General features: G+C 38.9%; 2 protein-coding genes across 6 annotated transcripts in view; one reads left to right on the top strand and one right to left on the bottom strand.

The window, feature by feature from the left end:
- Positions 1-1,345: 1,345 nt before the first annotated feature.
- Positions 1,346-12,530, bottom strand: LOC108673628 (guanine nucleotide-binding protein subunit beta-2). Of its 2 annotated transcripts, XR_007156865.1 has the most exons (9): positions 12,117-12,530; positions 7,997-8,142; positions 5,834-5,967; positions 5,401-5,566; positions 4,835-5,039; positions 3,711-3,791; positions 3,045-3,180; positions 2,323-2,542; positions 1,346-2,231 (listed from the first exon to the last, which is right to left on the bottom strand). XR_007156865.1 is itself a non-coding variant. In XM_018161484.2 (8 exons), the coding sequence occupies exons 1-8, from the start codon at positions 12,183-12,185 to the stop codon at positions 2,433-2,435; spliced, it is 1,047 nt and encodes a 348-aa protein (XP_018016973.1). In that variant the 5' UTR covers positions 12,186-12,530; the 3' UTR covers positions 1,346-2,432. The 2 variants fall into 2 exon arrangements, 1 of the variants encoding a protein (XP_018016973.1); XM_018161484.2 differs by having other exon boundaries at positions 1,346-2,542.
- Positions 10,852-27,417, top strand: part of LOC108673627 (procollagen-lysine,2-oxoglutarate 5-dioxygenase 1-like) — a 33,120-nt gene continuing 16,554 nt past the window's right edge. For 3 of the 4 annotated variants that reach the window (XM_018161482.2, XM_018161481.2, XM_018161480.2), the window contains exon 1: positions 10,852-11,559. In XM_018161482.2, coding sequence (XP_018016971.1) covers positions 11,127-11,559 — 433 coding nt within the window. In that variant the 5' untranslated portion in view covers positions 10,852-11,126. Of the gene's footprint in view, positions 11,560-17,790; positions 18,118-27,417 lie in introns of those variants that run through there. The other variant, XM_018161483.1, reaches the window with a different exon arrangement.

Raw genomic sequence — 27,417 nt, 5'->3', positions numbered from 1 at the left:
TCTAGAGAATAAAATTTCCGGGGAAAATCCCGTTCCCCGAGACACGAGTGGCTGGCAGGCCGTAGAGCCGCCAGTGGAGTCTCATAATGGACATCCTCCATTATCAATAATATATAGACTTACTTTGGCCGCAAATTAACGACTCGTAATGCGAGTAATCCAAGTTAGAAAACTTTTACTAATTATTTCTAAATAATTACTCAAACTGAACGTTTTTAGGGAACGTGATGCATATATAGGTATATCAAAAGTTGGGTTTACGTATCTTCTCCCGTAAGGTTTTAGGTCGCCTCAAACGTTACCGTATGTAGATATGCTATGTACTTTATTCATTGTTCTGTGATCGGCTGTACGTGTAAGTATTTGTTAACTTTATTAGGTGATCATTATTTAAATTATTAGTCTTTTATTTATTTGTGTTACGTTTTGCGTCGTATCCTGTTATGTTTGTGTTGTTTCAATGCATATCCACAATTTGCTAAGTATTTTATGTCATTTTAGAATGGCACCGAAGCTGAGACTAGATCAGGATTTAATAGACAAGGTTGTGGTTTGGAAGACAGCGTCTTATATTTTTGCACATGAAGTTTAATTATTATTTTGATTCTTATTTATAATTGTATTCATTATTACTGTAAATAGTTAGCCTTACGATCATGCAGGGCGAGTTGGAATGTGCCGGCGACTCAAACGAAGTGGCATCTGTAACTTCATTTAGTGATTATTTACCTTCATTGTGTTTCTTCATCTCGTCTAGGATTGTACAAATATGTGACGGAAAGCTCTCGTATGCTCTTGAAAAGCTGATCAATATTTACATTTATAGTGAAACTGTCGTCTTCATCTATTAAAGCTTTTTTTACACTTATTTAAAGCTGAATGTTTTCTGTTGAAACCTAAACAACCCAAGTTGAAAAATTATTTCACGATGTATACATGTTAAAACATGTATACGCTTGATGCTGGATGAAGTGGATGCATAAAAGTCATGCGTACAACAATATAGCGTTCCCAGTAGGGAGCTGTGAAGAATTATCTGTAGAAAGGCATGTCTGTTTTCGTCAGACAAGCTGCGCTGACTTTGCCTATACTCCGAACTAAACTCTCTTGCTCGTGAAAACATTCGTTGAACGATATTGACGGATGATATTTTCGTATTGGGACAATTCATTTCATAATCTCTTGAGTCGTCCAACGAATATGCACGATTTAATAATGATCACTTGTGGAAGGTTCTCGCTATTAACGGTCCTAATCTACCGACACGCGATGCATACTGTAAAAACTAATTAGATTTGCATCTTATGGCGGAGACGGAGACTCGTGTATTAGTCGAACAATTTTATTTGAAAGTACTTACAACCCGCAAGAAAACAAATAAATTGATTTAAAACAAACGGTTAATAATTGTCAAGTTATGCAAGGAGAGTTAAGAGGTATTCAGGAAACAAATAACTATGCAAATAATTAGAGATTTTCGCACACCAGCCTATGCTACTCATTACTGATTTCACGAGTTCAATATCACAAAAAAGTTTCCAGATAAATGAGAAGAATAACTAATAGAAATTTTTTTTTTCTCAGTCAAGATTAAACATGCAATTAATTTCAACAACAGAAGCAGCCAAGCACTGGTATAATAAGATAAAAATAGTATAATGCTAATTTCAACTTACAATTAAAACATTTTAAATTGCTTTACCAAACCAATGCCTAAATGCTAGAGAAACAATTATTATTACACTAGTAAGTCTTGCCAATCATCACCGTGGCAAACTTACTTATGCAGGACGACTGTCAGGCTTACTAACTTTATATTACTTTCTCCTGATAGACAACAGAAAAAATGTGAGCTTTTATTTTTCTGATCACATGGTATACTTATTCTTGCAAAGTAAGATCATAATCTGATTACACCATTCAGCTAAAAAAATGCTGTGGTTTCTTAACGTTAGTGTGTGAACGATGACAAATGTAAACAATTGGTGGTGCCAAAACAAGTGTGTTTTAACCCCCCAGATTTCCGCTATCAACAAAACCAATGGATTTGAATACTCCTATGCAGACAAGAGGTATCAGAATCTGAGGATCCGGTCATGATGACCAAGCCTGGTACACATTTTCTTGGCATTGAGCAAGAGAGAAGACTATTGCAGAGTTATTCATTCTATCCCATGTTCGTGTAGCTGACGTTAATCCACATTCGACACCAAGGAACATACCATTACCACCTCACAAACAGGAGCTGCCTTAAATACCCCAGACTCTGACCTTCATATCAAGACTAACGTAACGCAACATCATGAAGTATCCCATTACCACCTCACAAACAGGAGCTGACTTAAATACCCCAGACTCTGACGTTAATATCAAGACTAACGTAACGCAACATCATGAAGTATCCCATTACCACCTCACCAACAGGAGCTGCCTTAAATACCCCAGACTCTGACGTTCATATCCCAGCTGCTGGTTGCGATGCCGTAGCCCGCGTCTGCCACGCTCAAAGAAGTGATGCGGTTCTCATGCCCCTGCATGGTGCCTGCAAGAATAACTTCCAGCTCACAACTTTTTCCTCTCACATGAGTTAACAATTAATTAAAGGATTACTTTGTTTAGGAAAATATGACATACCATGATGACTGGCACAAACTTTCCCTGCTTATTTGAACGATAAGTAATCAATATATTACTCTGTCTTAGAAAATCCGGCATATGATGATGCCTAATAAAATTCATCTGACTTGAAGTGTATCAAAGATTGAGACTTTTCTAATTGGGTTTCAAACGCTCATGAAATCGAGTAACTTCAAAAAGTCCCTATTGAAAACTTACCGACGCGCGTGGTCTTAATCACTTCCAAATTAGTGACATACCGACCAACGTGCTCGGACTTAAGCACGTCCCAGATGTGGATTTTTCGACATGTCCTGTCTTAAGCACGTCACAGATGTAGTATTACCGACGTGCGCGGTACTGAGCACGTCACAGATGTGGACTTACCAACGTGCACGGTATTGAGCACGACTCAGATGTGGACTTACCAACATGCGTGGTCTTGAGCACGTCCCAGATGTGGACTTGGTTGTCATCGGAGCCGCTGAAGAGATACCGTCCTGACTTAGAGAGGCCGCAGCAAGTGAAGCCAGAGTTAGCAGTCGGAGGCTTGTACTCAGCCACCTGCCCAGACAACTCGGATAACTGAACTAAAATATTATCCCTAAACAGACTGAATTATTTTAGTTTACTTATTAATAATAATAATTAATATATTAATATTAATAATATTAATTGATAATAACAATCATTATCACTCGAATGTTTTTTCACACGTGTTTGCTGTCATTTGGTTCATCCATGACAGCATAAGTTTCTTCTTTGTTATGCGAGTGAATCCATGCATGAATTGAACCCTTTTTTTCCGGGGAAGGAACGGGGATTTAACAGGAGCTAATCAGTCCTGTTGAAGAGCCTGATTATCCTCTACAGCTGTTCAACGCATTTAATCAACGTTTGTTATTCATGTATATTACCAGTCTCGCTGGTGCTCCTTCTATCCATATAAAAGGTTCAGAGTACTTAATAACATGTGGTATTCATGTACGAGTAGGCCAACAGTCACGTTAAAACCTTTGTTGATACCATTCAACGGTTCAACGCACTTAATAGCCATGTGGTGCTCATGTTTATCAACAGTTCTGATGATTTACCTGTTGGTCGCTCCTGATGTCCCAAAGACGAGAAGTCTTGTCTTCAGAAGCCGATGCGAAACAGGTGCCCGATGGATGAAACTGTTTCAGCCAAATGCATAATTGAAATTTTGAAATGAAAATTTTAAGTGAAATTGAAGTGAAAATTTTGTTTTACAATCGTTATCTTAAGCATCAATTTAATCAACTCTGCACTTAAAGTTTTGGGTCTAGCTGAATATTTTGGTGTGGTCGCATTGAAATGATATAGATTTTGTTATTGAACTTTAAAGGGATGGGATTGATGGGAAAATCTTTTTCAATTTAATTTTATTGCCAACTCAAAATGTCTTTGGAACTGCTTTAATATGTTTATAGATATACTAATAGTTGCGGTCGTGAGGTCAAAAGTTAAATTAAAGTGCACGATTAATATTGTGAGATTACGTTGGAATTGAAAATGAACAACCTTAGATAATACAAGAAATAATCTCTCTGCGGTATTGCGTGACATTTATCGGCACGATTGCGACACGAATGGGGTATTGCGACATTATTATGGAACAACCACATGATAAGTCGAAACTACAATAATTTTTGTAATCCAATTAGTCGCATTTAGAATGCTTCTTTTTCAATGCATAAAAAGAGAGACCATACATGGGTTTTGAAGCACCAAGTATTTATGCACCTAGAAACAGCTAGTGGTTTCAAAATATATTCCCTTCGGCCGGGTGGGTTGCAAGGTCTTTTTTACGGACAAATTCCCCAATTTAGTTTTTTTAATTGCATTGGCCAGAAAAAAATTATGATGGCTAACTTAATTTTTAAATGTTAAAAAACGCGAAAGAAAGGAAAATATATTTTTTGCACCTTAATCTACAAATTTACTAGTAAACATTGAATAACGTTATTAGTAATAATAATTACCGTTTGTAGCATCTTGCACAAATGTTTCAAATTGATCTATAGTTGCCTAAAGTGAAAAATTAACAATATTAAACTCTAACTACTTCCGAACAGTGAATAAACAGCTCTTAGTTTGGGAAGTACTATCGATGAATGAGAAGTAATTTTGTTTGTTTCGTGTTATCCTAAATAAAATTTACAACACATCAGCCAGTGAGCGTTTAAAGAAGACTCACACAGACGCTGTTGACGTCGGAGTTGTGTCCCCAAAATGTTTGTTTGCAGTCTTTAGGGTCCCGCAGGTCCCAGAGTTTTATGGTGCGGTCTACAGACCCCGTCAGGAAAGTGTTGCAGTCGGGGGCGAGCGACATGGTCGCCACGTCCCCCGAGTGGCCGAACCACTCGTGCACTTTGTCACCCGTGGTGATGTTCCAGTGGATGCTGTCGGGTACATTACAACATGAGTATATTACGTTGAGTTATTTTTTGTAGCTTATTATCGAGTTCATCTCGATCTTGTTACGTGTTTAACCTAAGCTTATTCCTTAGTTAGACTTAATGGATTGCTTGGAGTTTTACAGAAGAATGAGAGCCGTTTTTTAGATTCCAGCCACCGCTCTTTAGGGGGGTCGATTTTACTGATAAGCGTTGAATTTCAGTCTGCTATTAGTAGCACCATGAAAAGAGGGCTCCAAAACGCAAAAATCTAAAATATATGCAAAAAAGAAAACGAAATGAATTTTTAAAATTAATTCAACATGACTGGTGCAAACATGAATAAACAATATAGGGCGTTACTCACACTTTCATGTCACCGGAACCCGTGAGGAGATTTTCGTCGTCGATGAAGCGACTGCATGACAAAAAGCCTTCGTACCCCATGAGCTCGCGGGCGATCTTGGCGGCCCCGGTGTTGTCGCGGTTGTTGAGGTCGTGCACGGTGCATTGGTTGTCCATGCCGCCACTGGCTAGTACCGGAAAAATAACAGAGAATAAATTCGCAAAAAACTGAAGACAAGTGTTGATTTGTGCACATCTTTAAAGTTTTCGTGGTGGTTCTTGTTTAACGTGTGTTCGCTGTATACTTCGCAGTTGTCTTCACAATTTCCAAGGTACCGACGAATAATGTCATGCACCAGAATATTCTCTTTACAGCGTTTCAATCGCGATTTATTGCATCTTTGAATATGCTCATACATGTGAATGTAACTTAGATGATAATCGTAAATGCTAACCGACAAAGTTGCCGGTTTTCGAGAGGGTGCAAGACATGACCCAGGCCGACATGAGTGGGATGATCTGGGTCTTGTTGCCGGTGTAGATGTCCCAGATGATGAGCTTGCCGTCCAGGGACCCCGACACCAGGTGCCTGAGTAACAAGATTTGCGCAATGATACTCGATTATATAGACATGAAATTTTATCAGTAATGACGCGCTAGAACACAGGTACAAACAATTATGAAACTAAAATTCACATTAAAGATATTAAAACATAAATTGTCACTCGAAAACAAATAAGGAGATAAACATGAGCAGACAAACCTATCTATTTACAATTTTGAGGAGATACGAACTGTAAGCGGTATTTGAACTAGGATTTTACTTAAAAATATACAGGGACCGGAAAATTCGGTCAGAAAAACGGGTTGTGGAGGCTAACTCTAAAATCACTCTCGGACACAGGGACGTTGCACTGCTCTACAACCGGTTTTTCTGACCTCGAAATTGTTTATAAATAGGTTTGTCTGCTCTTGTTTACCTCGTTCTTATTTGTTTTCATTTGGCGATTTATGTCTTATTGTTTTTAATGTGAATATTAGTTTGCTAATCCTAATTGTTTGTACTTGTGTTTTAGGTTTTGAACTGACGATGGAGCTGGACTCCGAATCGTTTTCTCGCATAAGAAATAATGAATTTTCTGGCTGTTTTCCTTGCTTTCAAATTCTTGATAAACTTGCGATTTAAGCAATCAAGTGATCTTAATTAATTTTTGTCCTAACTTCGCAAAATTTAACACTAGATTAACCTTAATGGTAATATTATTCTATTACACGAATTTTTTACTTAACTAAAGATCTGGTAAAAACACATGTAAATTCAAAAAATTTAATATCCTATGCATCTGAAGAGTGTTACGCAAACATGAATAAATTCTAGTAATGGATCCCTCGGTCTATAAGGTAACTGGATTCCTGGATTTATCAGATCCCTCTTTCCTCCCAATCGAGAAAGTTTTCCCAGTGACTGGACTGAAAAAGCGTGAATGAAGAAGCCACTGAAGAGTGACCGTCTCATGACATTCCCGTTCGTAATTTCCTTGATGAGAGAAAACGTAGCTGAATATTTTTTCTCGAAGGCGCAGCGAGTGCGACAGAGAGAGTCGAGATCGTGGCTTTCAACGGATTTGCTCGTCGGTTTTGCTTTAGTTCAGCACGACGCGAACAAATTTATCAATTGCGAGAATGGATATGCTTTCTAACGGTGCACTAGAAATATTACCAACAAATAAATTCTCCAAAGTTTCGATATAAGTACCAACATGAATGTAATGCAATTTACATGAGAAACTTGCGGCAAACATTATCCTGCCAACATTTTACATAAACCTTAGATGACTACGACTTACCTGCCATCATGGTTACCTGTGAAAATCACGAAAAGACATGAATGCTAAATAATCTTCAGTTGTATTCGTACTGAGAGGCTTAGTAACGAGAGACTGTTGCTAGTCCGAAAAGTCTTTTATTTCTCATTGTTCCTTCTTTCAAATGACCCTAAATGTTTAGCTCAGTTTAGCCTCACAATACAACACGACAAACACGATACTACGAGCGATCACCATACCACAATGTCTTTGCAGGGGATGGACATGAAGGTACAGGTTGGCCTGGCAGGTAGGTATAATGCGACCGGCAACCACCACGCCAACAGGTGTGGGTGAGACCATGCCTCACTTACAATTTTTCTCCGTCAATCTTGATTCTAATTCAGGGATGAGCACTCACATTTAAATCTCATAAATATTCTGGCATGTTTAATAGGGAGCAAATTCATCCAAGTGGTAGAAACCCCGATGGTTTTTTCGGCCGAACGCTGCCGTTCTTACACGGCTGCCGTGTAAGAACGCTGCCGTTCTTACACGGTCGTGATTTTGACTGGATACAGTGCATAAAACAGTTCTTGCCGCAATTTTTTTTTGCAAGTGGGTTATAATTACTAGTTAGGGGTACGGTAAGGTCAAAAATCCATGGCCTGACCTGCCATTACGCACGCCATAGCATGCAGGCCGGAAGAACTGCAAGGTGCACTAAGGTCGACCGCACATGATGACTCCGCGCCATAATATTCACACAGGACACTAAAGAGTTACAATAAGGCGCAAAAGGCACAGCCTCACCTGCTGTCTCCGGAGAAATGCACGCAGTTCACTTTATTGATGTGGCCTTTCAGCAGGCGTTTGCAGACGAGCTTGATTTTGGGCGCTGGTTCGACGCCGCTGCATGCAGATTCCAGCGTAACGTCCGCCTTCGCCTTCTGCGCCTCCTGCGTGAGTATAGGAAATTTCAGTAGAAAATTAGAGGTAGTATAGTGAACTAATCATTATTCATATCCTGTAAGAACAAAAACATGTTTAGACCAAGTTTCTTAATATTATTGAATTCAAATAAGTACGCATTTCTAAAATATAGTGAGTACAGCGATATTTTGTGTTTCCAACGATCAAAATTAGCCAACCCTGATTTCATTGACTACAGAAGTACAGAAAAAGTTTGAAGGCTCATCCATTCCCTCAAATCTCTATGAAATTGAGGAAAAAACCTTGTTTTGACCTCTATGTGAACAAATTGACATAATCAAATGTATACGTATTTTCCAATCTGAATGAAAATGAAACACCCCGTAGTGTTTATTTTGTTCTGATGAGCTCAGGCGTCGCAAGAGCAACACAAGCCCCACAAAAGTACACAGTCGGCAATCTGCTGCGCAACTTTTGCTTCAAAGCTGCACCCGGCGAGCTGACTTGTAAGTACGCCAAATACAAAAATAAATTTAATGTTCAGTAAGAATTCGCGAATGGTGCGACTTGCAATCCCGAGAGGTAGTTTAATGTTGTGTGAAAATTTCCGAGTGATGCGACTTGTATCGCTGTCATGCAATACGTTGCAACATCCATCAATCGTTGCATCATTCATCAATCGGTGATCTGGCACAAGCTCCTGCTGAACAACAAAGCCACTTCACGGCGGTAGCGTAGACCGCCATTGTTCTCAGTATCAGAAATAGTTTGATCTCGTGACAATCGATCCAAATGTCAAATTCTATTGCAGCGTTCGAGTTCCGTGGATTGCACTGGAGCTTTGAGCGTTGCGTTACTCAGTTGAGTATACGAATCACTAAAACAAATACACGCAGCTCTTTGTCTCAGTGCTACACTAATTGTTAACATGGCAATAATCTTCATGAGCTACGTGATAATTTCTGAAATTCGTCGGCTCGAATGAGTTATGCGGAATATTTTTTTTATTTGACGTTGCGGTGTGTGGGAATAAATTAAAATGAAGTTTTAACGACGTAAAATACTTCCCGTAAAACGAAATTTTGCTTTATGTAGACATGGCAAATCAATTGCAGGTAAGTCGCAACATTTACGGAAATTTAACAGGCTGACGCTTTCTTTGCTTGTCAGATCCTTCATCCTTTCTCATCAGAGCTGCATTATTTGTCGAGCTCGAGCGTTGCGACCAATACAGGTGCGCAGGCATGAGTTATTGCCTCTGCTGCAGGCCTTGTTATTATGGACACTTCTGAATATCTCCCTATAGAACCCAATGCCCCCAGGAGTCCTGTAGTGCCGCAGGACTGCTAGACTTTCACCGCATCGTTAAATTTTTATTGTACCTGCTTTTCTCGCTTTTCTCAGAAATGTGTCAGTGATAGGAGCAGATGGAGGAATGGAAAATTAGCAAATGTGATGTAATGAAATAAATAGAAATTGGCCAATTTTGGCTGTAACTAGCCAAAAATGAAGCTGATTTATTCGTGAAAAAATTATTATAATTAATAAGGTATTAATTGAACTGATATGCATAATGTGTATGTTTGAAATATTTACTACAAGCCTTTCAAATAACTAAAGTGGAGTCACCAACATATAATCAACTGACCGATACAAATAACGTCTGGAAGCGGCAGCAGCAAAGCACGTTTTGCTTCCGTGAGCATAGAAAGGCTCAGATTTATGCCGCGCGTAATGGGTGGTGTTATAGCGTGTCGCTTTCTTAGCTAACTTTGTGAGGCACTGCAACATCTTATGACACATACTAAACAACTTTCGGCCAACGGAATATTATATAATGTTTGTGGAAATATTTAACTTTGAAGTTTTAGGGCAAAACATTTCAAAAATAAATCATTTGATTATCGGTTACCTGCTGACATCAATGATTGGGTTTATGAACCATGAATGACTATGTTTAACTAAAAAAATTATTGCAAAATAAGCTTATTTCACAGTCACGTGACCGCAGACATTTGACCGATTATTTACCACTCAAAAGTCATGCAGAACAGTAGTATCTTCTTACACAGTTAAACACTTGCCAAATCATTACACTAATAGCAATGTCCTTAAGGCATACAATGCCTAGGGTATATGTCTAGGTTGGAATGCAAGCCGTTATAATGACCCAACGCCAGATGTTCTTTGGCAGGATGGTGCAGGCTGCGGCTGGATAAACTTCTCTTTCATGCAAGCCACGTACTGAATTAAACTTTTGTTCACGTAAAAAATTTGATTTGAGTTCTAATTAGAATTGTAGAATATATTTTTAGCATCTTTTGCGTCTCGTTTAAAGTATAGATTTAAATAAAAAACAATTACGTTAGTTGGTACTGGGGCTGAGGTAAAGCATACTCCATCAGGCCACAAAATAACTGAAATTTTCCTGTAAATATCAAGTGAAGTTAATAAGCAACACCCAAGTTAAAAAGGTTGAAGTATTTAGCCCGAATTTCACTCTTCTGGTAAGTTTTCACAAAACCAAAGCATCATGATTCGAAGCGGTACGTGAAAACGAAGCGAATGCGACACGCTTCTTGCCACCGGCACGGAATCCATGCACCTCGACGCTCGCGTACGTGACGCCTGTGGCGAGCGCTGCCTCAGCAACGCTGAAGAGTGAAAGCTTTGTTTGCCGCGGCCGTAAAGTTTCTTCGGTGGCGAAGAACATCGAGGGATGCTAGTCGTGCACCGGCGTGCGGTCTGCTGGCACATTCTCAGCAATAGCTCGTGAATCAACTATCGTTGAGGGCTGAAACTTAAATTCAGTGAGATCTTCAGTTGATAAGTACTGTTTTAATTGCTATTTGTTAAATTTGTTTTTACTTTTGTTAATTGTATCTCGTAGAATTTCATCGTTAAAGGTGGCAAGATTTTTATTGGCCTTAATACAGCAATAAAAATATCCCAATCTATTAGGGCATAAATAAAGAATTGAGCTCATAAGCTAAGAAAAATAAAAATAGCAATGAATTTTGGAATGTTGATCCTTGCGTTGCTGGCAGCCTGTGTTCATGGCATCGAGTTCTCTGGCTCTTATTCTGTAGTCGTCACGCGCCCCCCGATTGAGATCAAAGAAGTTGCCCACATTCCCCCATGGGGAATTGGCTACTATATTCCCCCAAAGTCCACACGCATGGAGTCCGGACTTCCTCCTGAGGAAGAGGAAGAAGAACTCAAGGCGAAGAACGAAGACGGGGAATACTATGTGGACGCCAGGGAGCAAGACTTGGTGGTAGAAGATGTTCGCGTTGGGTTTGACAGAGGCGAGGAGGTTGGGGTGGGAGTGCAGCCTGGCATGTTGTGCGTCGAGGATGAACGGCCCATGGGTGAGGACGGCATCAACTATTGCAGGAGACTCACCGATGAGGACAAGAAACGTATGGAGCGAATGTCTAAAAGTAAGTAATACTCAAAATTTAAAACACCTACTGGTCCATCTATCAGAAACACATATGTAGGGATCAATTGCTGATGAATTAGCACATTTGAGCATCAAGTTATGTTTTAGTCAATATGAAAAAATTTACGTTGCAAGCAATCAATGTGTCTGAAACAGGAAGCTATTAATTCACCTTTTTTGTGCTATTTTTTCGATTTTTCGTCAGACAATTAATGTTCCTGAAAGAAGCAATTACCCAGGAAAGGAAAGTCGGCAATGCTAACTTTTTTAATCTCAACCTAATTAAAAATTCTGCAGACGGTTGGGAGGACAGGTGATTGCAGCAATAAGAGTTTTGAAATTTACGACTAGAGCCCACCGTGCAAATTGCGTTCGCGAGAACCCTGTGTGGTGGCGGCGTGACGAAGACGAATGACCATATCGGCTCAAAACAGAGGGCGTGACACATTTTCATGCACAATTTATTCAACCATGAAATCTTGTCCAATTCTAATAATTGTATGCAATCTATTATTCAAAATCTAAACATTCGAGATAGAATGAGTTGAGACTCACCCGAATCTTTGCGATGGAGTCGTTGAGTTCCTTCTTGAGGACTTCCAGCTCGGCATCTTTAGGTGGCATGATGACTTGGGATGTTGCGTCAATGCAGCAAAAATCAGGAATGTACCAAGGCTACAATACTGTTTTGGGTATGTAATCAATGTTAATTTTAAAGAGGCTGTTATATTGAAGAATAGCTTGCAACCCGCAGGAAAATAACATAAATATTATGTATATACAGTTGATTAATGTAAGAATTGAAATACTCGCGTTGGATCGATGTCGCGATAATGGGACCAGTTTTGATGCCAGTAATTTTGACTGTTAAATTAAAGGATAATTTAAATCAACCTCTGAGTGAAGCAAGCAAATAAATTAGATGTATAATTTCCAAAGTGAACGTAAAACAAAATTCAGACCAGAGGTTTCAAAACTGGTAAGCGTCCCAGTAGTATGTGATGCACTTCCTGGTGATATGCAAAATCTTTCGATTACAATGATAGATTTTTAGTAAGGTGATTTATGCTTCGCAGAAAATACTTACTACCTAAGACAAGATCTTTTAATGATTTGCAACTACTGCCAGATGCCATCAAACTGGTCTGTCAAATTGAAGGAGTAAAATTACTTAATGCTTATTTTCAAGTGGTACTCGGTCAAAAAAGTTTGGAACCACTAATTCACACTAGGCTTCTAAGATATTTGAGTTTATGACTGAGATGTAGAGTAGCTGTTCCTGCTGTTTACTTTGCTTTTTCTCCTCAGTTAAACTAATATGTGCCCAATTGAATTCAATCTCAGGCCGACACATAACTTAATTTAAAATTTGTTTACAAGTTTCCATACCTAACTTGAGACCGATACTTAATGTCAACAAATATTGTCACTCGTTGAATCCACGGAGACGCTGGACAATATTTTGTATTTGCACGCATACATATTGAGCGTAATTTGGCACACAGAGAACAATTGTGTACACATGGGACACAAATAATTATTGAAATAATAATGTGTTCCTGTGTGTGTGCAAACACAAATAATTATGAACATGCATAGTGAGAACTGGGCACCAGCCCTCGGCATAAGCGGTCTGAGGAAGGTAGAGGCGCTAGAAGCCAGTCAAGCGTCGGTCATCTAATTAGGGCAGCAACTCTCAGCTGGACTGGGCTTCGATGGCTGTGGCTGTAATGGCTGCGACGTCAAGAGGCTGTAATGTCTGAGGCGCTAACAGGCTTTAATGGAATGGAGGTGGCTTTTAGTCGTTATAATGACTGTGGTGTTATGAGGCTGTAATGGCTGTGGCGTAAAGAGGCTGTAATGGCTGTGGCGTTAAGCGGTTGTAATGGCTGTGGCGTTATGGGGCTGTAATGGCTGTGGTGTTATGAGGCTGTAATGGCTGTGGCGTAAAGAGGCTGTAATGGCTGTGGCGTAAGAGGCTGTAATGGCTGTGGCGGTAAGAGGCTGTAATGGCTGTGGTGTTATGAGGCTGTAATGGCTGTGGCGTAAAAAGGCTGTAATGGCTGTGGCGTAAAGAGGCTGTAATTAATGGCTGTGGCGTTAAGGCGTTAAGCGGTTGTAATGGCTGTTGCGTTATGGGCTGTATGGCTGTGGCGTTAAGAGGCTGTAATGGCTGTGGCGTTAAGCGGCTGTAATGGCCGTGGCGTAAAAAGGCTGTAATGGCTGTTGCGTAAAGAGGCTGTAATGGCTGTGGCGTTAAGCGGCTGTAATGGGTGTGGCGCAAAAAGGCTGTAATGGCTATGGCGTAAAGAGGCTGTAATGGCTGTGGCGTTAAGCGGTTGTATTGGCTGTGGCGTTTTGAGGTTGTAATGGCTGTGGCGTTAGGAGGTTGTAATGGCTGTGGCGTTGGGCGGTTGTAATGGCTGTGGCGTTAGGAGGTTGTAATGGCTGTGGCGTTGGGAGGTTGTAATGGTTGTGGCGTTTGGAGGTTGTAATGGCTGTGGCGTTGAAAGGTTGTAATGGCTGTGGCGTTAGGAGGTTGTAATGGCTGTGGCGTTTGAAGGTTGTAATGGCTGTGGCGTTAGGAGGTTGTAATGGTTGTGGCGTTATCAGTCGCGAATGTAGCTGTTAAAATGCGAGGTCATTGGAATACACTAAATTTTTTAGTTCGTGCCCCAATTCTCATCAAATTATTTAATAATTGAATGTGACTTTTTATTCACTTAATTTACGTAGATGTTTAATAGAATGTTTAATAGAATAGAATTGTTGGAACTGAAGAAATATGATTTTAGCCTTGGTCTAACGTTGCTACGATCACATTTGTTGAGATGAGAACACTTTTCTGTTCGTACTCACTTCATCAGTCAATAACATCGTTGACTAACACACGCCGTCCAAGCACACTGGACAAATGTTTAACTAATTTGATTCTAATTTTGAGAAAACGGAGCGGAAATTGTACTCCAACTCAAGTATATTACGCGCTAAAATTACGTCATTTCGCGCTTGCGACATGGAAACAATGAGCATGTGATGTGAATATGAGACGAAATGTAAATTTTATATGTTCCCATAAAATTTGAAATGATGAATGCGACTGTCTGGAATCTAGATTAAAACAAATTCTCTCGTTATTCATTTGTTTTGGCCTATTTTTTTCTAACAATTCAAGACAGAATTCTTAAAATTCAATGAATATGAATTTGTGATGTCGCGTAACCCACTCTCATGATATTTTATCGGCAGGTAATTTTCTAGCTGTGCTAGAAGGATTACTTGGTTCATTAAAATATGAAGAAGAAATGGTCGGGAATAAATTAGTAAAGAATCCAGTAGAAATAATAGTTGCACCTAAAATTTATAGCACCGACAAGAATTAGAAAAGATTTTTAGTCAATATAGAAGCAACGATAGTTGAGTAGAAAATAAACGAGTCTGTTCAACAATGGTTGTGGTTTTGTGTTAATCACAAAATTCAGTATTCCTAAAATAAGTATTTCAAAATTAATAGTTATAAATTCTATGTTTAAGAAGCAACGATAGTTGAGTCGGTAATAAATGTGTCTGTTCAACAATGGTTGTGGTTTTGTGTTATTCACGAAATTCAATATTCCAAAAATAAGTATTTCAAAAACAATAGTTCTAAATTCTATGTTTAATAGTTCTTAAAGGCGGAAAGATCTGGAGACGGCAAAGTCACCCTCCCGCGGCCGCACACTGACCTGCACTTCCAGCCGCTGCCGCGTGCCTCGCCTTGCAAGGCTTCTCACTGCACGCTTGTTTAGCTCTACTTCCAAGCCTTCAGTGAACATTTTTATTTGAATAAAAGCTTTGAATGAATATTCTGCCCGTAGGCAAATTACGATTATATGGTAATAACTCGTACGAACAGTCGTCAAACGATGCATATCTAGCTTTGCCTGTACATTGTACAATGTTCGAATAAGCCCGCTTTCACAGCACATAAAAACAAGCTGCACCCGAGTTTTAGTATATATGTCTGACTTGAAGTCTACTCAATTAATGAGAATACGAATGACTAAGTCTATAACTAGGTGCACCGTGCATCGATGCTAAGGGTCTACGTGCCAGCTACGATGCGACCTACGATTGCCTAGTATATTCTCAATCCAAATGTGCTCTTAATTAGATTAAGAGGGGGCGAAGTTTGTAAGTCGGTGGATCGATGCAATGGCATCACCTATGAATTTTTATATCGAGTGAATACCACACATTTCATATTGAATATCATAGCGATCATATGATGTTGATTGTTGACCTTGATATTAATTAATCACCATACGAGTTAACATTCCACCTTCTATCAAATTAATTGTTGCAATATTAATATATTTACTGATCTTTATGTTATAAGGCACTTTAAATTCAATATTATGAAAAAGGTCAAAACTTGAAAGATTAAATATAGAGAAACTTATCACTGATATAAAATAGTTAACGCTACAGTCCTCAATGGAATAGAAAATTTTCACAGGAAATGGTTCATGGCTCTATTTTAGGGTAAGCAAATTCATTTATTGAATGGACTTTTGGCATTGGCTAAGTATGTTTACAGCCGTAGGCCATACATTTAATTATTAAACGAGCCCTGGAGCCAACGACCAGCCTCACAATGCAATAACGTTACTCAGCCACAGAACTAGAAGCCGCAGAATACGCTAGAACATCGTAATACAGATTAATGACACACTGCTTAAAAGTTATAGGTATAGGCAATAACGCAGATTTTCAGTCAATGCTTAAAAACATGCTCGCTCATATGCGGGCAGTTCCGCATCCGGCTGCACCTACGACGGAACGGCCTATAACCTCTTCTGGCCTAACCTGTTCACGTTGTCTCGGCTCTGCCTTGGACGAGTCTCCAGAGCTCCCTCAGCTCCAAAAGAAGGAGAAGAAGAGTTGTCTCGGCTCACAACCTTCTTGCATCCAATGACTGGCTCTACGCCTCTACCAGCTCACTCGAATCGCCTTTCAAACTTCCTGTCGCTAATGTGGTTAGGTTCGTTCAGGTTCGTTTTGGGTGAAGAAATATTGCAACTTGTGTGGGTTAGGCCAGAAGAGGTTATGCTGGAAGAGGGTTAGTCAGATGCAGTACGACCATGCTTGCCTTTAGCTTGCCTAAGTGATGGCTATGGAAATCTATAGGTATAGTTTGAACAATCGACTTCATAGGCTGCTATTCTCTCAAACGTTATTGGCCAAGGAAAGGAATATGAATAAAGCGCGAAAATGGGCAAAGCTGGCCTTTGGCATGCGCTTCGGCAAAGCCGTTTGAACTATAATTAAAAAATATAACTCAGTACTCACTGCAGTGAGTGACAGAGAGCGCAATTTCTCGTCGACGAAAACGTGAAGTCACGGACAGACAGACGGACGGACAGACGGACATGGCGAGCACAATAGTGCATTTTTCCATAAATGAGAAAATGCGCTAAAAATGGACTACGGCACTAGCAACATTTGTACGTTTTAGAGGCTGCGGTTTGATTTGGGTAGCTAAGAGTCAAGCCGGTACTTTATGTGTTGATTTTAGCATATCGCTCTTGTTGCTTCGTCTTTTGTTGCTGCTTCGTCTTTTGTTGCTGAGAAATAAAATTTGATTTCAATTTTACTACTGATATTATTTTATATATCTTAAAGTATTTCCGTACCCGTAGAACTGTAGAAAATAACTACTTGGCATACTTGGTAAAAATTATGATGCTGCAAAAATCATGAAATGTCCACTAACAACAACTATAAAATCTGTCCTTTTTGCCGTTGTGGTAGCACCTCTGTCCGAAATATGAGTTCTCTGATGCTTATCAACAAGTTATCAGCGATGCGGATAAAAAAAGGATCGCTTAGTGGCAATTCGCATAAAATTGATGATTTTTGTTACACTTTAATCTATGCATGCAGTCGAAAATGTATTTTCCTAACCGGGTCGCGACTGCAACCGAAAAATGTCACAAAGGTTTCGCACATTAATTGTGATTCAACTTGTTATAGAAAACGGAAAATTTTTCTTCAATTGATTTTTCTTTGACAACGTTTTCAAGTTTACCATAAAGGAAATCTCAGAAAAATAGGATTTGCACAGGAGAAATTAGAAATTTAAGTCATGAAAATAGTTGAGGCGCTTAATTAAAGTGAGAGAAATCGAGTTGCAGGATGGGAGCAGGATTGAGCCGTATTGTGGTTGACCAGTTCAGTGCGTCAGCTACAGTCAAAGAGTGAGGTTGCATGACTGTACCGGTGAGGTAAAGCGGTACCCGGTTCCAAGGAAGAACCTCTCGCGTATTTAGGTCACTGGTGATGTTTATAGACTGGAGAAAGTCTACCGGATAGGTGCGACGGACCGGCTTAAATTTTCTCTTTGAGATAAGAAACGACCCGAAAATAAGGAGAAATTCAAAGAAATATCTCATTTGTTTGGTTGATTATACGTTTTGTGGTGTACTCATGTCGCTCATTGAGACGTTCAAGATGAAGTTAATTTTAGGCTGTCTTTTTACGGTCTTCATCACTGCTCCTGCTACGTCTGTTGAAGGTGAGAGTTTTGAGAAAACAAAGCTGATGTTCTCCAAAATTTCTATTGCATAAATACTTTTTTAAAGACCTTTTCTCTTCAAGAAAACTAGTTGTTACTCTTAAAGTTGCCAGCTGAACGTCAAATTTTCCTTCTGTAACACTATGGATGGATAACTACACACATGAATACGCGTGCGTTGCAGTCCCTCCGACACCGTGCCATTCACAGGAGTTTGCTCACTTGATTTCATGGGATTATGAGTTTCACGGAAATTAAAATCAGGATTGCAAAGCAATTAGTCCAAAGTATATAACCAATGAACAAAAAAAAATCCCACTGCAAACTCACCGAATAAAAGATCTACTTCTACATGTAAATAATGACATGCCTATGACATTTAAAATTTTCTTATACTTTCTGCAGAAATTGGCAGGACATTAAATTAAACGGCAATCATCGATGCGCTAAATTTTCTTTGCAAATAAGAAGAGCAAAGAAACTAAACTGAAACTCTGACATTAAGAAAAGCTCTTGCATGTTTTGTCACGTCTTCTGCCTCAATATTCAAAAGATTGTTCCGTGCTAACAATGACTCATGCCAGCTGTCGTGGTGGCAGATGGTGGGTCAGAATAACTGTGCTTCCTTAACACACCAACTTTAACGAGGTCATCACACTTATTTTATCAACGAATAATTGGGGGGATTTTTGTATTATGTTTTTTCCTTACAATTTCACTATGTCCACAAGTTTGGCTTTTTCCTCTCGCGCCTTTTTACTTTGCGTTTATTTCTTACTGATTCTTGCTGTCTTTAAAGCGAGACTTACTGACATTTGCAGTCAAAACGGAAAAATTTGCATGTGCATTTTGTGCTGAAAAATGCTGGATGTTGATAAAAATATATTTCATATTATTCAAGTACTGTAAATATTAACTTTAATTCTTTATAGCGAGATATGTCTTTTGAATATGTTCAATGCGTGATATGTCTTTTAAATTTACAACGACAAAACTCATAAACTCATGGTAAGTGGATGGGTTTCTTCATAACTAAAAACTAAATGTATTAATAATTTATTACTTCTAATATTTGGTATAAATCAATATACTTACTTACTTACAGTAGCCCACCAAACTTCTGACCTATGTTTAATTTAAATTAAGAGACTGCGAGCCAGCGAGCCTCTCCACTCACTCACGCGATCGATGCTCGATCTTTGCCGGCTTGTAATTGATCGAATGGACCTTGATGGCTGCCACTAGAGAGCGTGAGCGATTGTCTCGCCGATACAACGTCCGAGCGTTGAGAATTTCTTTGGTTGCGTTGCGAAGGTAAATAATGTCCGCGATATTCTTTGCGATTTGTAAAATAAAAACATGGCTTCTTGAATCTTGTTTTGGCTAACATTACCGGTGATGAAATGCGAATGACATCATTTATATTGACAAGGAGGAATGCAGAACGCTGCATGTGAATAAATGTATTCCTTAGTCAATTCACTTCATTCAATAAGTCGTACTTTGTAAAGTATCAGCTTTGCTCAACTACTGAAAGCGCCACGATAATGTTTGATAATATCAGTGCAAAATTCGGAATAATATTATCAATATCTTTATAATCTGTGCGACGTAGACGCAGTTATTTTATGCATGGCCCAGACTTAAAATAATTACATTGCTAAGTATCGTATCGCTGATATCATGTGAACATACGATACGCCTATAGCGATGTTAATAACACCTGGGAAAGCAGACCGGGCCTCTTAACATCAGCGTCATGCATTGTTTCAAGCATAGCTGCTCCACCCAACGTTGTTATCAACACCAGAGAATGCGGACCGGGTTTATATTGTTATCAACCCCAGAGAATGCGGACCAGGTTTGTTAACACCAGAGAATGCGGACCAGGTCTATTTTGTTATCAACACCAGAGAATGCGGACCGGGTCTGTGTCACCGACTCCGTGCACATGCCAGCCGCTACCAGCCGAGCTGACCGGATTTCTTGCTCGCTGTTTATTCAACGGGACAGTCTGTCCCTGTAGCCTGGCGGTCTTATGCTTGGTTAAATAACATCTAAAATATTATTTGGACACTCCAAATAATTCGGCATGGCGTGAAGGTAACTAACGAATTAGGACTTTAATTAGCTTCATTAGAGGAGGAATTTTAAGCCATAAAATTCCACATAATTAGATGGAATTTTGAGGTACAATGAGTTTGAATTTAGAAAATAATTGACTTTTGTTAATTAAACTCAACTATAAGGCAAATTTTATGTTAAAAATGCATCAATTCTTCGCCCTTTCTAGAATTCTAAGAGTACTTGAGAAGTTTTTAATTGACATTGCAACTGAATTCTCAAATGTAGTTTCATTAATGCATGCTAGACATTGCAGCCATTAATAGTGCTCTGGATATAATAATTGGTTTCTGTCCCCGCAGGGAAGATTTGAAAAATTCTAAGCATTATTATGAACGAATAAAGAAATTAATAAAGATAATTTTCAATTTTATATAGTGGGAGAAAATCGTCAGCGTAGAATTAAGCTATTTCCAGTAATATTAAATAATCCATCGGCTGTGTAAAATTCGTATATTTCCATTTAGATTTTTTCTTAATAAACTGGATGGGAATGTTTATTCTTGCAATCGAGGTAAGTGAGACAGGAGCGACACCCGAGCCAGACGCCTAGGTCGCCTGAGTGACACGGTGCATAACTGGAGCGCGTGACAGTTACATTAGCAGCGTCGGTTGCTGCTGTCGTCATTAGACGATCTAAGCCACTCAGTGTATCCCTACATTGCATAATTATATGTACTCCTTAATTATACCGTCCACAATAATAAAACAACAATTTGGTTAAGGATGATCTTCTGTTGACCATATTATAAATGTCGATTGTTGGACATATAGGTTTAATTCAGCATCGTTTTAGTTTCAGATCATCCAGCTGTCTAGAAGCAAATTTAGGACAGCGATAAGAGCGTAGAATTATCGTGTGAATTGCAAAGACTTCGGAACGGAGATGTATTTGAATTTTATTTTACCAGTATCTGGCAGCAAAACATTTGAAAATTTTCCACACAATTGCTTACTATTTTACTCACGATCTCTACCTGTCAAGGAGTCTCTTGGCACTATTATTATTATTACTGTTCTAGAAAGCATTTATCGCAGCGTCTGGTTCAAACGGACTTCCACGGCACTTTACACATAAGTCTAATAGCAGACGAAAAATACATAGACACGAGAAAGGACGAGAACGGATAAAAATTACTTAGCACTTGATTCATAGGCTCTACAGAATAGTTCCGTTTTTAGGCGTCGACGAAACACCTGCAACGAAGGAGCCGAAACTTGAAGAATCAGGCAGACGGTTCCAGTTTCTGGCGGGCGCGACCGGGAACGCTCTGTCGCCGGAAGTGGATAGACGATAGCATTGCCATGCAAGAATTTTTAGTTGCTGCATTTCTCGAATTTTCCAATCCGCGAGTCCTACAAACATAAATGAAGACCTAAAACGCATGTTTTCATAATCTAACAGCCGCTTTGCAGTTCCCCTGTTTTTTTTTAAAACGTCCGTAATTTTGTACGTTAAGCTTTCATCCAGGTTTCTATCGTACTTTATGATCCCGCAGTTTCAGACTGTATGTGTCTCGTTCTCAACCCCTGTAATATCTCGCCGTCAGTCTGGGCCGTACAGGTTCTGTAGTTCACCGGGTGCCTCGGGCGTTCACCACACGCAGCTTTCACAGCGCGCGGCCTGCTGCCTCTAGACCGCTCATTTGCAAACACCGGCACCGCGAAAGCGGCGTCCGTTAACACTATATAACCAATGGATAATGAATGCCGCTGACAACGAGGTAAATACGCCTGATGGATACACCGATACAGCCAAGTAAAGGAAAAAATGATTGCTAGATTCTTAAAAAAATACGATTAAACCTACCGGGAAAAAAGTTAATTTTTACCCTTCAGCTGCGCCGACCGTATTAGCAGCAGTTGATTATATTCCTTCAAGTCATATTTTGTCATGGCAGCTTACGTTGATATATGTTGATAATAAGGTTATGAATAATTTGATATGATTACACATGTATTGTGTTCGCTGTTCTGAATGCTAATTTTGCTGCATGCGATGCGAATCTATCAGGCATGAATCTCGTGTTACACGACAAGAATTAAGCTGCATCGATTGTCTGCTTTGAGGTCGCCTGTTTAGAATTGGTTAAAGCTACTCATAAACAGGTAATGGGGTTCGATTCACAGAAGAGAATGAATTAAACAAATTCAAGAAAAATCTCAAAACAAGTCTCAACAAATTTTTCCAAGTTGTGTGATGTGTAGTTTATCTTTCAAATATACTCTCGTCTGTTATATGTAACGGCAGTGGCCTACAATGTTTGGGAAGCAGGAAAATAACTTTCCCTACTATCTCATCAGAGCCTCATTTTAAAAATTGGCATGGGATTTCATATTAAGTACAATTTTTTCTAATAAAGTTGTCGAAATTGTCCTCAGTTTGCACCGATACTTTTTTTTATAGTATACTTGTCGCATATACTTTACCCAATTTCGAAATTTTGGCAGAAAAAAACTCGCATTTCCGAATTTTGACAGAACAAAGCTCGCAAATCGCGGTCACCATAATTATTTAGTTTATGCAAATTATAGAATTTCTGGGAGCTAATCTTGCATTCAGACACCGAGCACTTGAACTGGTAGCGCAGTACTGGCATAACTCGAGTAAATCGCGCCCGCTGTGTCCTGACACAAGGAGTTCACACCTGAGCACACACCATACACACCTGTGCCTCATCTGACTTCTACACAGACGATACAGCCCCAAAACTTCCTAGATATCTTACAGTGAGCGAGAATCTTAACCTTCACTATGGGCACTCTTCACTAAATTCGTGCTGAATTCATCCTTTCTAAGTTCATTGTACTACCTCTCAAGCCATTGTATATGGAGCTTTATGTCTTCATAAAAAATTTTTTCTTTATCTAGCTCGTGATCTCAGAATATAATTAAACAAAATATTGATTTAATAATATAGTTACGATAATGCTAATAATAAAATATATACTGATAATAAATACTACTTAAATATTATATACTAATATATACTAATAATAATTTAAATATTACATAATAATACATGAAAGTTCGAGAAAAGTCGCTTAATGATTTCTCATTTACTGGCATGAGTGTATAGTATAGTATAGTATAGTATAGTATAGTATAGTATAGTATAGTATCTTCGGCATTAAAGAGTAGGCCTGGATAGGCTTGTCGCCGATTCTTGTGCTTTTCTTGACTAGACTGGCCTTTTGATCAAATTTTTTCGACGGACGGTAGATTTAAAATCGATTCTAGATATCAGTTGTTCCGTAGGGTACGAGGCATTTTAAGACTAAACATATGCTCTTGCATGGCCTTGTCTAGTCTGTTCTTGAACGCGTTCATACTCGGAGCGTCAACAATATCTTGGAGGCTGTTCCACATGTCAGTGACTCGAAGCAAGAAGAAATGTTGTCGCGTGGATAAGCTGCACAGCAGTTTTTTTAGTTTATAGCTGTGGCCCCTGGTGTTGGTTCCTGTTTCAAATTCTAGTAATCCTTCTGGGATCTTATACAAACCATGAGTATACTTAGGCAATAGGCATTAACGTCGTAGATTTTCAGTCAATGCTTAAATTAAAGGATGCTCGCTCATATGCGGGCAGTTCCGCATCCGGCTGCACCAACGACGGCCTATAACCTCTTCTGCCCTAACCTGTTCACGCTGTCTCGGCTCACAACCTTGCATCCAATGACTGGCTCTACCAGCTCATTCGAATCGCCTTTTAAACTTCCTGTCGCCAAAGAGGTTAGGTTAGGCATGGTTGAACTAATACATATTAGTTCAACCATGAGGTTAGGTTCGTTCTGTCATGGGTGGAGAAATATTGTAACTTGTGTGGGTTAGGCCAGAAGAGGTTATGCCGGAAGAGGGTTGGTCAGATGCAGTATGGCTATGCTTACATTTAGCATTCCTAAGTGATGGCTGTGGAAACCCGGAGTTATAATTTTGATCAATTGACTTCATAGGCTGCTATTCCCTCTAACCTTCTTGGCCACGGAAAGGAATACGAATAAAGTGCGAAAATGGGCAAAGATGGCCTTTGGCATGCGCTCCGGCAAAGCCGTTTGAACTATAATTGAAAAATATAACTCAGTACTCACTGCAGTGAGTGACAGAGAGCGCATTTCTCGTCGACGAAAACGTGATGTCACGGACAGACAGACGGACATGGCGAGCACAATAGTGCATTTTTCCATAAATGAGAAAATGCGCTACAAATGGGCTGCGGTACTAGCAACATTTGTACGTTTTAGAGGCTGCGGTTTGATTTGGGTAGCTAAGAGTCAAGCCGGTACTTTATGTGTTGATTTTAGCATATCGCTCTTGTTGCTTCGTCTTTTGTTGCTGCTTCGTCTTTTGTTGCTGAGAAATAAAATTTGATTTCAATTTTACTACTGATATTATTTTATATATCTTAAAGTATTTCCGTACCCGTAGAACTGTAGAAAATAACTACTTGGCATACTTGGTTTGGCCTACAATGTTTGGGAAGCAGGAAAATAACTTTCCCTACTATCTCATCAGAGCCTCATTTTAAAAATGGGCATGGGATTTCAATATTAAGTACAATTTTTTCTAATAAAGTTGTCGAAATTGTCCTCAGTTTGCACCGATACTTTTTTTTATAGTATAAGTGCCGCATATACTTTACCCAATTTCGAAATTTTGACAGAACAAAGCTCGCATTTTCGAATGTTGACAGAATAAAGCTCACAACTCGCGGTCCCCATAATTATTTAGTTTATGCAAATTATAGAAATCCTGGGAGCTAATCTTGAATTCAGACACCGAGCACTTGAACTGGCAGCGCAGTACTGGCATAACTCGAGTAAATCGCACCCGCTGTGTCCTGACACGAGGAGTTCACACCTGAGCACACACCATACACACCTGTGCCTCATCTGACTTCTACACAGACGATACAGCCCCAAAACTTCCTAGATATCTTACAGTGAGCGAGAATCTTAACCTTCACTATGGGCACTCTTCACTAAATTCGTGCTGAATTCATCCTTTCTAAGTTCATTGTACTACCTCTCAAGCCATTGTATATGGAGCTTTATGTCTTCATAAAAAATTTTTTCTTTATCTAGCTCGTGATCTCAGAATATAATTAAACAAAATATTGATTTAATAATATAGTTACGATAATGCTAATAATAAAATATATACTGATAATAAATACTACTTAAATATTATATACTAATATATACTAATAATAATTTAAATATTACATAATAATACATGAAAGTTTGAGAAAAGTCGCTTAATGATTTCTCATTTACTGGCATGAGGAACTGCGACCCTTGTGAAGAACACAGACTCTTCTTTCTGACAAGTTTGATTGATTCAAAACAGCCTGCATTAAGTCAGTATATAGTTCTCCTCAAAAACAGTCTCTATCCAATAACAGTGACACAAATTTGTCTTAAATTATTCGCCACGGTTTAAGAAAAAAAGGCTTTCAGATCATCATGAATTTTATAGTGCTTTGTTTTGTGGTCTAATTTACAAGATTTGAATTCGGTTAGCCAATTTTAAAAGTATTTTCACAGCTACCTAGGTTTCGCAGTCGCGTTAGAGGAAGTATTAAATCTTGTACTCCAGTTGTAGTTGCAGGTTCTACGAGTTGCTCGTGTAAGCTGTGGTCATCACGAGTGATTCATCTAATACAAATCTTATTACGATAATTTTAATTTTTAATTTAATTTTATTTTTTGCTAATTTTTTATTTGAAGGTACATGATTATTTTAATTATCATAAAACTTTGACAATCAAATGTACCTATATCACAGATTTTCTTAGCCGATATATATTGCATTTCTCTATATAGATAGTTGCTGAACACACAGCTTTATTGTTTGAATTATTTTGCATAAAAAAGCGTACAAATCTTCGACCCATGACGTGGTTTGAAAAGAAATTTATTTGGTTTCACAGCTAGAGGACTTACAAAATGTTTTCCACCTAACTACTGATCAGCTGTGAAATCATGTTCAATTTTCAATAATTTTCTGTTCCTCGTAGTTAATATATGAAGAAAGTTAAAAAACTTTGGGCTACAATTCGATATTGCAGAAAGGACCATGGTTTCTAAGAGCCAACGCTGTGAATTTCAGTTTCTCCTTTTTTACTTTAGTATTTGTCGCAACTTTCTTAACTGATGTGCCGGACCACTTTCGCCAGTACACAAAATACCCCTTTTTATAGCCTCGTTCCCAAATCGAAGATATATAGTCGACTTTGGGTTGGATTGAAAAACTCTAAGCTCTTGGCTTACTAATTTTGCTAGTAACGTTTATAAGTGTTGAAGATTTCGTCACGATTTAATTACTACCCTCGTAATTGGCAGCAGTAACCAAGAAAAAAATCCTGCAATATCAAGCCCGATACATCCTGCACTGAAAGATCCTGCACCATCAAGCCTGACACATCCTACACCATCAGTCAGTCCCAACTTGCCGCACCGAAGCCGACGAAGGAAGCGGTCTTGACAAACTGCCCACTGGATGTCGCCGCCCGGACGCTCGTTGCTATATTGCCAATGCTGCGTCAGCGCTATCTTGAGACCGTCCAATTTTCTCAGCACTCTTATTAGCTATTTCGATTTCTGGTCTAGCAAAGTTTCCCCTTACAATAAGTATTTATTGGGCTTGCAAAACAAAGTTTGAAATTTTGAACGTATATCACCAGTAAGATTATGTTTTTATAAACTACATTAGATATTAAAGCATGAATTAAAGTACAATGGGAAAGAATAATGGTTCACAAATACAAATGAGGGTTTTAAACATGCTCTAAATTTTCAAAATTATTCTGATTTAAGTAATGAATTTTAAGAGGGTCCCATGAGGGTAATTTCAACGAGTTTATCTTTTAAGTTTTTTTTTTTTGAAATAACTTGCCTGCAAGATTGATGACCTGACTTGGCTGTGAACCAGAGTTGCGTGGCTCGAATGCCAGTCGAAGTATCAAGACTCTAATGACCTTAAGAATGATTTAAGATTAGTGATTTGGAAATATTTCTGAGGTGGGAACTTTTTCACTCATGTTTCACTCATAAATTTCAAGAAAATTTGAACAAAAACATCAGACTTTCAGAGAAACTAGATTACACTCATAGATCTGAGGCACACGACTATACTGTTACAGTTGGTAGTCACCTTGACGAAAGTGTTCAGTAACC

This window comes from Hyalella azteca, unplaced genomic scaffold (assembly GCF_000764305.2).
Source record: "Hyalella azteca isolate HAZT.00-mixed unplaced genomic scaffold, Hazt_2.0.2 contig8990, whole genome shotgun sequence".
Lineage (NCBI taxonomy): Eukaryota > Metazoa > Arthropoda > Malacostraca > Amphipoda > Hyalellidae > Hyalella > Hyalella azteca.
Note: the sequence above shows the minus strand (reverse complement) of the source record. Positions and strands in the feature narration are given on the sequence as shown.